The sequence below is a fragment of the Leptonychotes weddellii genome, chromosome 4 (assembly GCF_054177405.1).
Source record: "Leptonychotes weddellii isolate Sample4059 chromosome 4, ASM5417740v2, whole genome shotgun sequence".
Taxonomy (NCBI): domain Eukaryota; kingdom Metazoa; phylum Chordata; class Mammalia; order Carnivora; family Phocidae; genus Leptonychotes; species Leptonychotes weddellii.
The window spans coordinates 36,303,567-36,321,683 of record NC_138372.1 but is presented as its reverse complement, the minus strand read 5'-3'; the positions used below and the strand labels follow the sequence as shown (position 1 = coordinate 36,321,683).

The 18,117-nt window shown below is 43.3% G+C and overlaps 1 protein-coding gene and 1 pseudogene across 7 annotated transcripts in view; both read right to left on the bottom strand.

Moving 5' to 3' along the window:
• Positions 1 to 18,117, bottom strand: part of ELAVL4 (ELAV like RNA binding protein 4) — a 143,891-nt gene that overhangs the window by 18,273 nt on the left and 107,501 nt on the right. For all 7 annotated transcript variants that reach the window (XM_031026689.2, XM_081818424.1, XM_081818425.1 and 4 more), the window contains exon 3: positions 6,368 to 6,471. In XM_031026689.2, coding sequence (XP_030882549.1) covers positions 6,368 to 6,471 — 104 coding nt within the window. The remainder of the gene's footprint in view (positions 1 to 6,367; positions 6,472 to 18,117) is intronic.
• On the bottom strand, positions 15,242 to 15,701 carry LOC102726184 (small ribosomal subunit protein eS12 pseudogene; annotated as a pseudogene).

The following is an 18,117-nucleotide window of genomic DNA, read 5'->3' as shown; positions in this document are numbered from 1 at the left end:
GCCCCATTCCACACACTTCTGAAAACCTACGTGTCCTCTCAACCTGTACCTGTCTGCTTTTCTTTTGTAATCCAGACCCAGGACACTGTGGATGACCTTTAAGATACTGGAATCGTAACAACCTCACCGGGCAGAGAGAGCAGGGACGCTCTAGGTCGATCTCTCAAACTCCTACACCTGTATCTGAAATTACTCACTCAGAGGAAGTTAGCAGGGCACTGGGAAGCAGAGCAGGCAAACACAAGCTCTCACAGGACAGAAAGCGCTGCCCGGTGCAACGGGGGTAAATGGGTCTCCAGTTTCCACCGCTGTGGCTGTGTGCTCTCTTAGCTCCTTGGGGATTCAGTGATCCAGCCTCCCCTGCTGACCTTGGCAGGGAAGTGCTCCCACACTGCTCTGACTATAGCTGTCATGGGGGAGGAGAGAAAAATGCCTTTTTATTATTAATAAGACAGAGGGAGGCAGTCTATCATTTCTGGGTGGGGTGATACCAGTCAGCAAAAAATGATCTGCTAACTCTCCGGGAAGCGTTAAGAGCAAGGATAGGAGAAATAATTGCTTATGCCGAGTGCAAAGAAAAGATGCTTCAGCGGAATGAAGGCCTTTAGCAAGGCAGGTGGATGGCGGGGCGAGGGAGGGTGGGAGGGAGGTGCAGCGCCCTGATGACCCTTGGCAAGAGGAAGAAGCGGGAGGGGCAGATTGGACCCTGCAAACTCCAGTGTGGGGGGATCCCCTGGAGGCACCGTTAGCGCTATTAGAAGAATAAAGCGAGAATGGAGAAATGGCTAAGCAGCATCACTGCACACAGATGCCGGAATACAGGAGCTCAGTTTGTTCTCCTTCCCAGAGAAGGGAAGTTTTTTCCTTCTGAGAAGCCCTCACTCACACCTTCCCCTTCTCCAGTCCTGCTCCCTCTGGAGCTGGGCTGCTGCCTTGTGATAAAGCTTCCTTCCTACTCTCACAGCCCCTCTCCTGAGTGCCTCCTGGGTTCACTCTGCGTGGCAGAGGCAGCCTTTTGTCCCCTCATCCCTGCTCCAGTCCCGAAATCACTCACACCTCCAGTTTGCACAAGAGCTGTGCTCTGGGAATGTTTTCTTAAAGTCATATTTTTATAATTTGAGTAATAGCTTAATGCAATTATTAGAAAAAGACAAGACAAAATCATTTGTAAACCTGTAATGCAATGACAAAAGGAAGGAAATATATAAAAACGTTGTTTACAGTATTGAGTTGGGAATGGCTGATACTGCCTTCAATATATGATAATGTATTTTCCAAATTATTTGTAACTAAGCATGCCTTGCTTTTAAAATGAGTAAAAAACCTCCCAAAAAGCTGATGAAAACCAGTGCCTAAGGCTGACAAAAACCTCCAGCCTGCCAGCCGCTGGTTTCATCCATTAAACACCCCCAGTGACACACCACTGCCAGATGAGCCTTCTTGGAACTTTACTTTGACCGGGTCCCTCTCCTGCTCCAACCTCGCACAGCTTCCTACTTCCTGCTCCTCCACCCCAAACCAAACCAAGACCACCCTATCCCACCGCATTAGAGTTGGTCCTTTGCATGTCTGTGTTCCCCACGAGACAGGAGCCCCCACGGAGGCAGAGCAGTGAACACTTCTGCTCTTCCAACTCAGGTTAAAACCCAAACTCGTGTCCCACTACTCTGAAAGGTTTCTTGGGAGTGACTCCAAACCTTCATATTCCACTTTGGATCACTTTTTACTCAGTTGTAACTTGAATATCAATCCAAACTTTTTGTAAAGCTATTCCTTTTGAAGGTACTACAGACCATCTCATTTTCTTTACTAATTAATACAACAAAGAGCTGCACCACTACAGCTGAATTCAATGGAGTGCTTCCCATGGAGAGGCTGAAATTACAGTGTGAATTCAGAAGCTGCTGTTTTAGAACACGTGGAGAGAGGAGAGAGCCCAGGACTGGGACAGGCATCCGGTGTGGGGTCAAGCCGCACTGGAATCATTTCCTAGAACCCACAGCCATTTCACCCAGTCCTTCCCAGAGTCTAAAATGATCTCTGTTGGAGACAAGTGAGGAAAAAAGCTAAACAAATAGCACTCCCAAAGCCCTAAACAGGGCAAATCATCTCCACTGGGCTCAGAGTTGAAATCCTGAGAAAAGACCCAGTTTCCCAAGTGGAGCACCAGGCTGGTCTGGCAGGCTAGACATGTAAACCCATGGTCCATGCCCCATATCCTCTCTGACACACATGGATGGGGGACTCCCCAGGGCACTGCCATCCCTAGGTCACCTAGATCCCAGGACCTGGCACAGAGCCTGGAAAGCAGGGGTTCAAGAAGAAACGACCTGAAGTCAGGTCTATCCCCAGGCTGATGGCAGAAGCCCCAAACCACAGGTCTGTTTACTGAAGAAACTGGAGGGACCACACAGTTTGTTTGCTTTTTATATCTCCTCCCCATGCCAGGGAGTATAACCTGTGTGTGTGTGCGGAGCCAATACACACCCATACAACCTCACAGAATGCATGCGCTGCTGAGCAAACACACAGTGTGACCTTCCAACACTTACGACCCACTGCCAGAGTTATTTTTGAAACACGCTTCCTGACTCCAAATCTCACTTGCCAAGTGTGTGATCCTGGGTAAGGCTCCTCGTCTTTGGGCCTTACTTTCCTCAACTGCATAAAGTAGTGAATAGAACCTTCTTACAGGGCTATCTTAAGGAGTAGAGTTAATATATGTAAAGCACCCAGCCCTAGAGATGTTTTCAAGGATTAAATCCTATCAAGTATGTAAAGGGGCTAGAACACTGTTGGACACAGAGTAAATATTCAGTATAAGGTAGCATTACTATTATTCATTATTCATTATTAGTATAATTATAATAAGTAATCATTATTTCCTTCTTGTGGCAGAACGCTTCACAGGACCTTTGGATGCTAACTCAGGTCAGCTGCTGGTCACTTGTGTGCCTTTGGACAAGTCACCTCATCTTTGAGCCTGGCCACTTTCTCCCACGAAACAAGTTATAATCCAAAGAATAATCCCTCTGTAGTCGCATGTCTGCAAACATGTACTAGATATTTCTAGGAGATCACTGTAACACACGCTTCCAAAGAATGTACTTGTTTTTTCCAGATAGGCACATTATCTGCAGTCATCCATACTACTCGTAGGGGCTTAATTAACAAATCATGCTCTTTCTCTGCTTTGATGCTGTGTCTGTGCCAAGACTGTATTCTCCTCGACGACAGAGGCCTGGCCTTGCCCTCCACGTGCCTTTGGCACTGGCATACAGTCACATTACATCCCCCTTACTAAAGGGGCAGAGAAAATTTGTTAACAGGGAACCATCACTTGTGGGCACCTTCCCCTAGCAGTCCAGTAACGTATCATTCACTTCCAATAGGCAAAACAGTATCTGGGTATTCAAATTGGACTCCAGAGGCTGCAAACTGTTTGTCCACAGGTCAACTACTAAATTTTGTTTGACCTGACCACCTATGCTTTAAAATTTTTAAGTTGGTTTCCAACCTTTAAAAATTGAGAGGTATGGCATAAAAAAATATATATATATAGATCTTGGCTTTTATTGAATAATTGGAAGGTCTGGCAATAATCTGGGCTTAAACAATCAGCAATAGCTGAAGAGTAGCTGCCCTTTTTATTGCTCTCCACCTCACTACAGTCTCCACCACTTCCTCAGGGCTTTCCAGAACTATCCAGAAATCTAGTTGTTAATCATGAATCGTCAAAACCTAGGAATTAAAAAAAAAAAAACCAAAAACCTAGGAATTAACTCTTGGTTTGCCTGCATCCGTGTTGTGCATTACATTTAAAGTAGGGTGTTTTGCACGGAGCAGTCCAGAAATGCACCGGAAATGTGAGAAGGAGGGACAAACTTGACCACAGCTTGCAAACATGTGCTAGATGGTTCTGGGGAGATCTCTGTAAAGCATGCTTCCAGGAGGATACTTATGTTTTCCAGACAGGCAAGTTATCTATTCCTTTATGGGATCCAAGGCAAAGAGATAAATCTCCTGTCACTTATCAAAGCAAACTGAAGCAGAAGTAAACAGTGGCCTGAAAGGCAGAAAAGCAATTTTAAAAAATTAATAAATGATGAGACTATTAATAGCACATGAAAAGGGTTTGCTTTTTCCCCCTCCCCTTTAATATGATTTTTACCTTAAACATTGTGTCCCTTCAGGAAAGGGAAGAAAAGTTAATAAAGGAACCTATCACTCAAACTTAATTTTTAGTATGGCAAATAAACTGCTTTAATGAAAGGGCTGAAATCCCTAAGTTTGCACATTAAATTTTCATTCGTAGTAGAGAATGGAAATTATTGATTCAGCCGTGGCATCATGCATTCTGAATCCTACAGTGCCTCGGAAGCCCGCGTTACTGCTGGGTGCAAATGTGTTGGCAGCGTTTTGATGCAGGGTGAGCACAGGGTGGGTGAGGGGGTGAGGCAGATTGTCTCCTCACAGAACAAAAATAATCAATGTTCCTCGTCTGTAAGATCCACCTAGACAAAGAACTGCTTCCGATGGCATGATGGATCAGGGGGTGAATTCTGAGATCAGGAAAGCCAGGTCCAATCAGTCTTCAGGAAGCCCAACAGCTTCATGGAATATATATATATTTTTTAAAAGGCAGAATGGATGTGTGATGATTTGATCCTCAACTCTTGGGAAGGTTTGGGCTTCAAGAAATACTGTAGAAGAAAGAAAAGTACTTTCTCCGTTCAAGGTCAGGGTGTCCATCAAGGGAAGAGTAAGTGTATGACATTCTAATGCTGAACTGGATAGCACAGAAAAATCAATCAAACCCACAAATACAGCCTCAACCCGCTGTGGCCTCAACAAACAGTCAGGGACGTGAGCCTCCCACCTTCACTTAAAGCATAAAAATAGGTATGTTTTTCCTTTGAAAGAAATTAATCCTCCTGCCTCTCAAAGGACTACCCCATAATTAAACAACTCTTAATTATTTCTCCATTAGATAACTCACAGGGATTGATTGTAAGATGAGATGGAGGCAGCCTGAGTCAGGCCCATTTTGGGGTCTGTGTGTACCACATCTTTAGAAATAAAACTAAACTCAATTGCAAAAGTAAAGCTACTTGGAAGGAAGGAAGGAAGGAAGGAAGGAAGGAAGGAAGGGAGGGAGGGAGGCAATCATGTAATATATTCCAAAAAAAAGAAGGTTTTTGTTTTGGCTTTGGTTTTGTTTTGATTACCTCCTAGCTAAGATTATCTTATACCAATAGTCTCCTCTGTCATTCGGAATGTTGGAGAAGTAGCTCTGTTGGACCAAAAAGTTCTGCTTTTGTGTTTTCATACGCTGAGAGCTGGTGCCATCTATAGATTTCCATTCTGGGAGAGGTTTCTCTTTTGTCCTACTTTGCGTCAGACCTGCTGTCGTGAGGATAAGAGTGCCCAGGAGACACCTCCCTGTGGTGTGATAGGCTATGAAGGATGGGACTCATTAATGGGTTGGCAGCTGCCCTCAAGCAGGATGCTGCCTGGAGGTGGGGGAAGAAGGGGAAGGGAGGCTGAGGAGGAGGAGGCTCCATCCAGGAGACCACCACTGGCTGTGGGAGGGGGCCCTCAAAGCAAGCAGCACCACTTCCTGAAGGATCCCCACAAGGTGAAGTCTGAACCGAGAGAGTGACAGCCCAGTCACAGAAACCTCTGTCTGGAAGAGCAGGCTCTGGGTAACTGTTTCTCTTTTTCGACTTAAAACAATCCCACTGGAGATATTATCTACAGCTCTGATTATTTTCCAATTGCTCGAATGTTACTTTTTCTGTCACTCCTTTACTATGTTCCTAACAATTTTATAGTACCCATCCCTATCACACTAGAGTTTATTTATAACTGATTTTTTCTTTTCTAGTCTCAGTTAGGAGATGAACTGTCCACCCTTAGGTAAAGCCAAACTGTTCATCCTGGCACACGAGGCCCCTGCCCACCTCCCATCCAAACTTAGGCCATGCTATTCTATATGCTGTTCCCCACTCATAATGTTTACATTCATTTTCACAGCTTCCCATGTGCTGTTCCCCCTGTCTGGAACATCTTCCCTGCCCCAGCTTCTTACCATGGCTCAGTTTTGGCCATCTTTGCAGACTTGGGCTCACAGGCCTTCTTGGTGGGTGCTGACACCCCATCTGCCCTCTGGTCCCTTCCCTCTACTCAGCTTGCATCTCATTCTTTGTAATGATCTGCATCCCCCACTTAGTACAGTGGATGATAAATGTCCTTTGCATAAATAAAGAGCACCACTTCCAGCTCCCTCATCGCCTGGATTTATTAGATCAAAGGGATGAAATTTAACCAGTGCTTCCCAATCAGGAGCCAGCGTATCACTTCTTACCTTTATGGTTTTGGTCTGGAGTCTGAGTCCATTTAAAGTGTTGATGGCTTTCTCTGCATCCTTTGGATCAATATAGTTAACGAATCCATACCCTAAACTCTGTCCTGTGGAAACATTTTTAAAAAAAGAGAGAGAAAGAGAGAGAGAGAGAGAGCTCAGTATCTTTATAGCAGTAACACCTCCCATTGCAGTGAGTCAAAACCCTCCTCTAGTATATGGTTCCTTTTACACCAGGGTTTACCCCAGGTGGAAAAGTTTCCAGTTCTTCCATCTCTCACTTTGGTCAGCCTAGGAACTCACAGGAGTTGCCCAAGTTGGGAATGGGTAAGTGCCCCTGCCCATCCACATCCATACACAAGTGTCCACTTAACCGGAAAGAGGTGAGAAGGTAGTAAAAAGAGAGCAGGTGTGGTTTGTTAGATTTGAACTGAGTCATGGGGCTTTTCCTATCAGCTGTGTGACTGTGGAGAGGAGTCATTTAATGTCCCGTTTTTTCCCCCACATGTCTTCTCTGGAGATAACAGACAGACAGGTTTGTAAGCGTTAATGAGATCTTGTGTATAAAATGCCTACCAAGTACGTTGCCTAGAATATAGTAGCTGCTCAACGAAAGACGGCTATGCTATGCTCAGTCCTGTGAAACTGGGGCGAGCGCTGAATGCAGGAGCTGTGTCTGCTGCCTCAGTCATGCCAGCCACACCCACATGCGGAGGAATGTAGCAGGATCTGAGCAGCAAAGATGGAGACATTTATAGTGAAGGCATGACCAGAATCTAAAGCAGTTGCTACAAATCATTGGTTGCCCTCATCATCCTACCAGCCCAAGAACAGTTAAAAAAAAGGGGGGGGTGAGGATTCTATTGGAAAGAACTGGGGAGCTCCTAATACAAGGGGGAGAGTGCAAACACATTCTGCAAAGAGGGTTTTAGCTCCTTTAGGTGGAGATGGCATCAACTTGTCTGCAAAGAGAGGTAGCAAGTGACAGGGCTCCCCCCTAAGTGAAATAAAAATAATGTGCTTGCGATCGTGCCACTGATTATAAATAGTCCATCAGCTCTGCCATGTGTCATCAGCCAGAAATATCATTAGGAAACTTTACATTTTCTGACATACCCTTTAAGAAACACAGAGCTTAGGGTGGCTGCAAAACCAGCTTGAACTTCCCAGGCAATGTTATTGATTTGTGGGTGGCAGCAGAGCCGAAGGGGAGGAAAATGACAGGACGTCACATGTCAGTGAAGACTGATTACATAAAGCTCTTTTTGGAGTACCCGGGCCAGTCCTGGGAGACAATACAGCAAAAAGCCTGCCATGTCCTGGTGACAGGCGCCCATTTCAGCAGCCAAAAAAATCTTTCCAACAGCTTCTGTTTTGCTGGTAAATGTCTGTGTTTGTGTTGGTTGTAGGAGGGAACCTGGGAAAACAACTTGGGTTCTGGATTGGAAAATGGGTGACTTTGGTATCCTTTATAGGACGCAAGCAAAGAGCATCACGAGGAATGGCTAAGTGCTCATTTTTGTCCCCAAAATGGAAAACCCAAAATGACAATACTTTCCATTAGAATGTTCCTTTGTGTTTTGGAATAACAGGGTTAGAACAGGAAAGACAGGAGCAAACTTTGCCAGATATACCCTTTATAGGCAGAATTAGTAACTGAAGAAGGAGGAGAGAATGTTGAACACACTCCAGCTGCCGGGCCCCTCTGTGTGCACGTGCGCCTACGTGTGTGCACGTGTGTGTGTGTGTGCAAGAGAGTAAAAGTGTGACAAAGAGAGGTGTGTGTGAATTACAAGACCCTGCCACATGTTCTGAGAAACTTTTGCAAATCTAAAAATATAAGAGACATTAGTTTAAAAATATCATTTATCCTAAATTTGGCTCCACCTCATCAAGCCTAACTAAATTCACCTAATTAAATCCATTTTCATCATTCAAATTTATCAGTTCTATTTTCCTTGTAAATAAGAGAAGCCTTAAAAATTGCAGTACTAAAATATTCTTACAATTATTCATTTTAAACAGTTATGCACCAAGTTGAGATGCTTTAAAGGGCATTTTTAAAGCAATAATCTGAATGATAAACCTTAGTTATGAGTTCTAGGAAACAAATCAGACAGTCAATCTATCCAGCTAAATTGAATTTGTATAAAATTAAAATGAAATATGAAAAAATACAGACAAAACACTCACCACTTAACTGCAAACATTGAACCTAAACCCAAATACTTCATGATTCATCACACTGATGGAATGTATGTGGAAGAATTTATCCTGCCTACCAGTGGTGCATGTTCCCTGATATACTGTATCTTTCTCTCTAATTATTCATATATTTATAGAAATCTAAAATAAATATAGTGGCTATGATTTTTACATTCTATATTTTATCTTTGTTTTAGACCCTTGCTTGAGGTCCTAGGAAGGTTCCGAAGGTGAAGTGAAAGAAAGAACTCCCTTTTTTTTTTTTTAAGATTTATTTATTATTTTACAGAGAGAGAGGGAGTGGGGGGGGGGGCATGAGATCACGACCTGAGCTGAAATCAAGAGTCAGATGCTCAACCAACTGAGCCACCGAGGTGCCCCAAAAGAAAGGACTCCTGCCCAGCAAGCTGTGTCATATCTACTCACCTGCCTGTATTGGTCCCAAACCCACCATCACCTCAGATTGAAGGCAATTAGCACAACTGTGCTATCATCATCTGTTTAGAGAGAGACTGCACTTAACATCAGGAATGAGGGTGCTTTTTTTTTTAAAGATTTTATTTATTTATTTGAGACAGAGAGAATGAGAGAGAGAGAGCACATGAGAGGGGGGAGGGTCAGAGGGAGAAGCAGGCTCCCTGCCAAGCAGGGAGCCCGATGCGGGACTCGATCCAGGGACTCCAGGATCATGACCTGAGCCGAAAGCAGTCGCTTAACCAACTGAGCCACCCAGGCGCCCAGGAATGAGGGTGCTTTTGAGAAAAACTAAAAACCAGATAAACATCGTTTCAGAAAGGAAGAGGAGGGAAAGACTGGAGATTCTCCTTGATATGAAATAATGAGGTGCAAACTCTGAAACAGAACACTGCATTGAACAAGAGGGGGACAGAGGTGGGAAGCACTGCCGTGAACTGAAAGGCGTGAGATAAACTGCAGCACAGTGAAACTACCTGTGCTTAGCCTAGTTTGAGAACAGCTTCCTCACATGCTTCTTGCCAACACAGAAGGAGTCCAGCTAAGTCTAATAAAAAATACTCGATGGAACTAAGCAATCTCTTTTAAAACACTCTAGAGAGGATTAAATCCCAAGGTAGAAAATATAAAAACCCAAGCCTCATTTCTTTCAAAAATTATTAGTAGCAGGAGAGAGTGAAATGAAGAAGAATTCTATGTTTTAACTTGTCTGTATGGTGGGCATACACTGGTGATGAGTTTTGGGTTTGCAGTTCTATATTTAAATGCACATAGAAAAATATAGATGAAACACATTCACAAAAAATACCAACACTATTTCCATGGGGACCAAGAGAGCCACCATGCTGGGAAGGCCCCAGGGGACACAGTCTGGAGCCTAGAGCAAAGTGTGTGCATAGCTGCATCCCAGAAATAGGTCCATAAGGTTCTCTTATTATTCCTTTTCCCCCAAATAATTACATCTTCCTTTATCAGCAATAGCAAGATTTGACCATATACATATAGTGACAGTATTTTCAGAACAGAAAATTTTTTTAGACTTTATTTTTGTTCTCAGTTTATGAGTTTATTTTGATAGCAGTTTGGTCAAATAAAACAATTAAACCATTGAGGTTATGTTTACTGAATCATCAATAAAAAATACAATCAATAAAGAAAAGATAATATTATGAAATGAAGGCTTCCACCCAAATTTAGAAACTATCATGAGTACCTGGCTCCTTGATACTCAGGTGATCCACAGTCCTTACATGTGACCACTCCTGAATACTCCTGTCCAGCAGGCACGGATGAGGGATCCCCAGTGACCATGCATGAGCAGGAAATGCATTCTTGGCAGTGTGGGATGGAAACTTAAAATTAGAACATAGTTTCCAAGGGGAAACAGTTATACATAATGGCTACATTTTAAGGCACTTCAGTGTATTTTGGATTAAAGAGGTTCATGTTTTTAACAAGCTTTTCTTAAATCTGAACCTGAATATCTGTTTTTATAAACTGCTCATATGCACATGTGCACACATGAACACATGATGCGTCCTCCTACTCTGACATGGCAACATCTCCATTCCGCTGTAATAATGTGTATACCAACTTCTCCCCCTGGAAACCAAACACTTCTCCTCACAAGAACTAGCTTATAAAAGTTTGCTTCCTCGAACATAGTAGGTGCTCAACAAACAGATGAAAGAGTGGGTACAACCAACCCTCCATTTCTGGAAGAATGTTTTATATTTGGGGGAAAGAAGGGGACCCAGGGAATTCTTTTTGCATTTGTGGGAAAGGGAGAGCATGACAAGCTGACACCAAGGATCGGAAAGAAAACACAAAGAATATCTGGGTGGGCTCCCCTCCAGCACAGCAGCGCAGATCAGGTGCTGCCCACCCTCGGAGTTTCCAAAGTGCTTTGCGACCCGTTCTGTTGCATCTGACTCTCACAACTACCCCGCGGGTTTTCATTTCATAGATATGGAAACTGAAGGGGCACCTGGGGCTCAGTCAGTTAAGCATCTGCCTTCAGCTCAGGTCATGATCTCAGGGTCCTGAGACTGAGCCCCAAGATGCTTGGAATTCTCTCCCTTTCCCTTTCCCTCCCCTCCCCCCACTCATTCTCTCTATCTCGCAAATAAATAAAATTGGGGCTCAGGTCATGATCCCAGGGTCCTGGAAGCAAGCCCCACATCGGGCTCCCTGCTCAGCGGGAAGCCTGCTTCTCTCTCTCCCTCTGCTGCTCCCCCTGCTTGTGTGCTCGCTCTCTCTGTCAAATAAATAAATAAACTCTTAAAAAAAAAAAGATATGGAAACTGAAGATCAGAGAAAATAGTGATGTGCCCTCCATTACAGAGCTGGATCTCAGTCTGTATCAGGGGTTGGCAAACTTTTTTACATACTGGGTGAGACAGTAAGTAGTTTAGGATTGGCGGATCCTCCGGTCTCTGCCATGACAACTTTGCCATTACAGCATGAAAGCAGCCATAGACAATAGTGTTCCAATAAAACACATTTAGAAAAATAGCCTTCCTTTGGGCCATAGTTTGCTGACTGTGGTTTAGATCTTTTGACTCCAAATCCAGTAGCCTTTGCCATACTCACAGTTACTCCATTTGAACTAAAATGTCACTGACAACGATTCCAAAGCCCTGAAATACCTCTGAGGCTTTTTTGAATCATCTAAGAAAAACTCAAATTATCTTCAATAATTTGTGCTAAGTATCTTTATTGTACTCAAATTCTAGGAATCACCATCATAGCTGATTATAACCCCTCATTTTCCTGGTCATTCTGGATAGGCATTGTTTTCCTTTGCCTTTGGGGTCCTGGGGGTTATGACAGCAGGACCCCAAATGTGACATCCTCATGGTTGATGGCAGCAACAGAGAAGCCATCCCTTTGCAGGGCTGGCTTGAAGGGACCTCAGCATTTCTGCACTGCCAACCTGCACACTTGGCTCTTTCTTTCTTCAAAAATCGTCATTCTCCAGAAACCTAACAGCTACTCCCCTCATCTGCAAAGCCCCCAAGGGGGCAGCCAGATGGGTAGCTGCTGTTGATAAAAACTTCTGAGTTGAGTAAGGAATTTTTGTGAATGTTAGAACCCCTAGCTCAGGCTGAAATTCTGTTCTCAAAGCACATGATAAAATCCCCAGTCACCTTAAGATCACCTGCAGGGCAGTAATCCGCATGCTGGGTTAACTGCAGCCAACTCTAAATCCCAGGACTCCCTCTCAGGCAGTCCGGAGATGACCTTCCCTGTTGTCAGATGCCTCAAAATCTACCTGAACACACCCTAAGGAGGGTCGGAGAGGCTTGCGGCTGTTACTACACGCATACACACGTACTGTACACATATGTACTGTGTGTGTGTGTGTGAAAACTCTACTTACTGTATAACTTTGGTTGAGTCATTTAAGCTCAATCAGCCTGTTCCTTCGTCTGGAAGCATAGGGATAATCCCTTACCCTCACAATCAAAGCGTCATTGTGAGGGCTGACGATGTTACACACAGACCAACAATAGCTTCCATTTATTCAGGGTCCACCTGGTGCCAGGCACTGTGCTAAGTGACCTACTAATGTTTCTTTATTTAATCCTGTGTGAAATGGGTACCATGGGGCCCATCGTGCAAATAAAGAAAATGGGCTAAGACATGTGAAGTAACCTGCCCAAAGGCAACCAGCAAGTAGGGTCCATGGCTAGGATTTGAGTAAGTCCAGGTCTATGTGACTTCTCAGTTCACGCTTTTCTCCCCACAGGGTCTGGCGTCTGTGAAAAGGCCCGGAAGTATCCAGTATCAGGTAAGCATTCAGGGGGATGAACATACCCTACGCTGGGGTCTCTTCCCCTTCTTAACACTGACTGGGGATGCTTTGAGGTGCTGGAGCATCCATGGCTCTGTTCCCACCCCTCCCACCTCTGTGGGTTTTACACAGTGTTGGGCAATCTGAGTCCTGGCTTTTCTTCTGCAAGCTCAGGGTTAGGAGAGACAATTAGTCAGAGAATTTATTTTCTTTTGGTAGTTCACACAATTGCCTCTAAGTGTGGTTTAAAGTCTTGGTACGCTCAGTGTGGTCCCTGTACCAGCATCGATGGCATCATCTGGGGACTTGATACAGAAATGTAACGATGTAAGAAATGCAGCTTCAGCTTATTGCTGTGTGGCCTTGGCTAACTAACTTAACCTTCCTACACCTTGGTTTCTGAGAAAGCTACACATCCTAATCCATAGCAACAGGGAAGGGAAGCTCTGATAGGGAAGTTCTCAGAATTTCTTTGTATACACTATTTCTTTTCTTCCCCCAAATCTGCATTCCTACTTTGTCCCTTTCTGCTGCAGTAATCTCATCTGTAAAATGAACTTAGTATTAGTTTTCATGGAATTATTAGGAAGATTAAAAGTGATAATGCAAGCAAAGTGCCTGGCATATAACAGATGCTCAATAAACGTTGGTTCCTTATCTTTTTTCTCCCACACCCCATTAAATACTGCCTTCTATTATTGTCTATGAGAATGCTATCTCCTTAGTGAGGCCCCAACCTTCTTAAAGGTAGAGAATGTTTCTGATGCTTTACTTTTATATCGGAGCACGTGATGTGCAGCAGGCACATAAATTCCATATATAACAGGCACCTACAACATGCTGGATACTATGAGTGGGCCCCAAAATGACCAAATGACCAAGAAACTGTTCCTGACTTCAGGAGACTTAATATGTAGAGGGAAAGATGGATATAAGAATTAATTTTAGTTCAGCAAAAATAATAAATATATCAGAGATACTTTGTTTAAAACTATATATAGGAAGAACAACAAAAAAACTACATACAAGGACAGAGAAGAGATGGAACTGATTCTGACTGAGCAGAAGGCTTCCTGGAGGTGGGGGCACTTGAGTTCAGCTTTGAAGAAACAGGAGAATTTTGATAGGATTTTCCCATAAAGGGATGAGCTTCCAACCTGGGGGCTGAATCCTAGCGCTGCATAAATTTACCCCACAGGTATTTATTGAGCACCTATTATGTGCCAGCCATAGTTCCATTTACTGAGATTATAGCAGAGAACAAAAATATTTGGTTTCTGCCATCACTGAATGTATATTCTGATTGGGGGTGATGGAGCAAGACAAGAAACATAAATAAAATATAAAGTTTGTCATAGGATGGTGAGTTCTTGGGAGGAAATAAAGCACAGAAGGGGGAAGACAGTGTAGGGGATGGGGTTGCAAATTTTTAATAGAGGGTCAAATAAGGCTAAGGTGACATGAGAGCAGAGAACTGAGGGAGAGGAGGCAGCCAGTTCCCCCTATCTGAGGGAAGGACATCCCAGGCGAGGAAATCTGTGCAAAGGCCCTGAGGCAGGAGCATGCATGGCATGTTGGAGCAATGACAGAAGTGAACGTGAGGGCAACATACCACTGCACTTGTTAAATGCCTGAAAAGAGGGAAGTGGCAGCCCCGGTTCCTTCAAACTGGTTCTATGGTATTGTTGAATAAGACATGTAGGAAAACCACTCAGCCCCCACCCCACAGCTTTGCAGATCAGGTGAACACTCCTTCTGAAACATCTTTTCGAAACCATCTCTTGATGTGACTCTGTTCCTCACTAGACTGGAGGCAACTTGAGGCCAAGATGATACTTTATTCATCTCTGTATCTCCAGGGCCTACCAAAGGGTCCATGACATTGGTGGATACCCAGTAAATGTCTTTTGGGTGAATGGATGAATATTATCTATTCACAAATGTATTTACATCCTCTTAACTACATTCAAACTCTCATATACCAAACAGAAAGTAACCAGAAAGAGCTGCAAACTCTTTTACCAGGGCCTTACCCATGTCCAGGGGAACCAAGCCCATCAGACACATCTGAAAGACCTGCAGTCTTTAGTCTGAAGGAGAGAAGACTCTAGAGGTGCTCAGAGCCAATTCTAATATTTGAAAGGCTGTCATGGGAAAGCAAGGGTTGACTTGCCATGTGGTGCCCCATGGGAGAGAACAAAGATCAGAGAGAAGAAAGTTAGGGAGTAGATTTCTGCCCTGATAAAAGGAAGAACTTTCTAATACTGATTTATAAGGGTGTGGCTGCCTTGGGAAGTGGTAAGGGCCCCATGACTAGAAGTATGCAAACAGAGACCAGATCAGTGTTTTATCAGGGGATGTGGCAGCAGTCAGCAAGATCGACTGATCCCTTCTAATGCTAAGATTCGAAGATTCTAAGTTATATTTTATTTATTTATTTGAGGAACAAGAACCAAGTTTCCCATTTGTTCATTTCTTCAAGTATTCCTTGGTGACATCCTTGGCCTGAGACTCTTCACCATAGTCTTTAACCACCACACAACTGCAACCAAACACTTTGCGGGGTTTTCCCTCTCTGTCAGTTTTCCAGAGGCCTACCCATTCCCCTACTTTCTTGTTGCCATCAACCTTAATTAGGTGGATTTGGTGTTCAGCACAAAGGGCCTCCACCAACTTGACATATATAGGCTCATCACAGTTGGATAGAAGCCCACGAAGATGGGCTTGGTGCTTGTCTAAGGCTTTGGCAGCTTTGTGAATTCCATCTGCTAGGCCATCGTGGATGAGGGCAGTCTTTGACACCTCTTGTAAAGCACTACTAATGTCCATGACACCTCCAGCAGCAATACCTTCCTTGGCCATGGCGGTGGGTTATGGGTGGAGCCAAGTGGGTTGAGTGCACCTGAGCCTCTGCCTCTGCACTACTGGGTATCAGCTGGGAAAGAGCTAAATTATATTTAACCCAACACTCCCAACTGGTTTCAGTTTATCCTGATTTCTAACCGAGGAAATAAAAAGAATAGAGAATAATTACGAAGCACCTACTATGGGCTAAACACTTTACGCACATCATTATTTAAATCTTTACAACCTATGAAATAGGCATTTCTATCCCTGTTTTACAGAAGGGGAAACTGAACCCCAGAAAGTAGAAATAACATACCCAAGGTTATTTGGCCATAGAATAGCAGCCAGACCCATTTGATTCCAGAGCCTGTGCACTTTTTTTTGTTGTGCCCTGGTATCTTGAATATGTGCTCATTTGTATGCTAAACACACCTGCTGGACATGCATGGCACAGTGTGCCTGAGACTTTGAGAGAGCTGGGTTTTCTAGTACTATCTCCAAGTCCTCATTCTTTCCATTTAATTCCAATATATACCCTCAAACTATCCCATCCCCACCTTCCAACTTGGTTGTGCCTGGATCTAGTACATCACAGAATGAGTCTTGGAAAGGACTTTAGTATCAATCATCTTCAAGTCTGTTCTATAGATTCTAAAACTGAGGACCAAGGAAGGAGCAGGAGTTCATGGTCTTGAAGGAAAGTCAGACCTATGAATCAATAACGACAGCAGCAGATTATGGTTCAGTGTTATGACAGTTAGAAGGAGAGAGGGCTTTCTGAGATGAATTCAAAAAGATTGATAAGAAAGAGCCAGGCAATAGATGGAGGGGAATTCCAACAGGAGGGGACAGCATGAGCACCCATTCCTCAAGGAGAGAGATCTGCCCCGCAGTTAATAGCCATTACTTCCAGGAGGCCGCTGATTGTTGATATAAACCTGAACTGTCAATACTGCTTCCAAGTTGAATCTGCTCAGATGTATGTATGACATCTCCCTAGATCTCTGGCACAGATTCAGGAATCATTAGGCATCTGAAATTTTGAGTGTGTCTGCTTTCTGCCAACAACAAACACTATTGAAAAAGATGGGACCCAGCCGTCCTTATTTTGAATTCCCAAAGTATTTAAAATTACACTGAACCAGTACTAGGTTATTTCCAGAGGTTACATTCTGGCTTCCTAAGTAGATGTAATTTCCCCAGAAGCTGAGAACTCATCATGTGGCATCAAGATGGCAATGAGCAAAGCACTTGTCCCACAGTGGGCATTCAATATAAGCTTACTGAACTAAATGCATTTCTTAGTGGACCCTAAATCTCTTAAGGGCAGGAACATGAATCTGATTAATTTTGGTATGACCAATGTCCGGCACATAGTAGGCTTTCAAATAAATCTATGTCGAATGGATGAATGAGTTAACGAATTCAACAAGTGAATAAATAGGAACAAAAATAGTTATTTTGTGGGGGCACCTGAGTGGCTCAGGTGGTTAAGCGTCTGACTCTTGATTTTGGCTGAGGTCATGATCTCAGGGTCATGAGATTGAGCCCTGCATCGGCTTTGCTCTGGGTGTGGAGCCTGCTTGAGATTCTCTCTCTCCCTCTGCCCCTCCCCACTCTCTCTCTAAAAAAAAAAAAAAAAGTTATTTTTTTGAGTGCTTACCATGTGCCAATCACTGTACTGAGTGCTTTGTTGTTGTTTTTTTCAGCTTTATTGAGGTATAATTGACAAATAAGATTGTAAGATATTTAAAGTGTACATTGTGATGATTTGATATATGTGTACGTTTATTTACTTATATTTTTGGTAAGAACATTCAAGTTCTAGCTGAGTACTTTATGTCTATCATCTCATCTACTCCCTAAAACAATCCTACAAGTAGGCATTATCACTGCCATTTACAATCAAGAAGACCAATGTCCAGAGGCCTCAGATCCCAAGACACAAGTCCATCTGGCTCCAAAGTCCATACAGGCTTTTAATAGAGTTTCCCGATTTCGGAGACAATCTCAACCAAACTGTTCAAGTAAACGTGAAACAAATCCTGTTACTGGGGTAAGGCATATGGAAACGCACAGAGTATATATAATGATTTCCAGCAGTCCCCAAAGCAGGAAGGACCGGTTACAAATCTACATTATTCCAAAAAGAAAGCCAACCAACAAATTCTCAAAGGAGTTTTTTTTTTTTTAACTTCTTTTGGTTTTCCTATAAAATAAGTTCCTCTAAATGATAGATCTTCAAATCTATATTTCAATAATAAACCCCTTAAATGACAAAATGAAACTAATTTAAACCTATTTTTCTTCTGTCTGTTCAGGGAAGAAAGGTGATTCATAAGATAAAAAGCTAGTATCAAGTACTTAGTTTTAAAAAAAGCTGAAAGGGAAAAATAGGGTATATGCTAGGGATAATAGAAACATAAGTGAC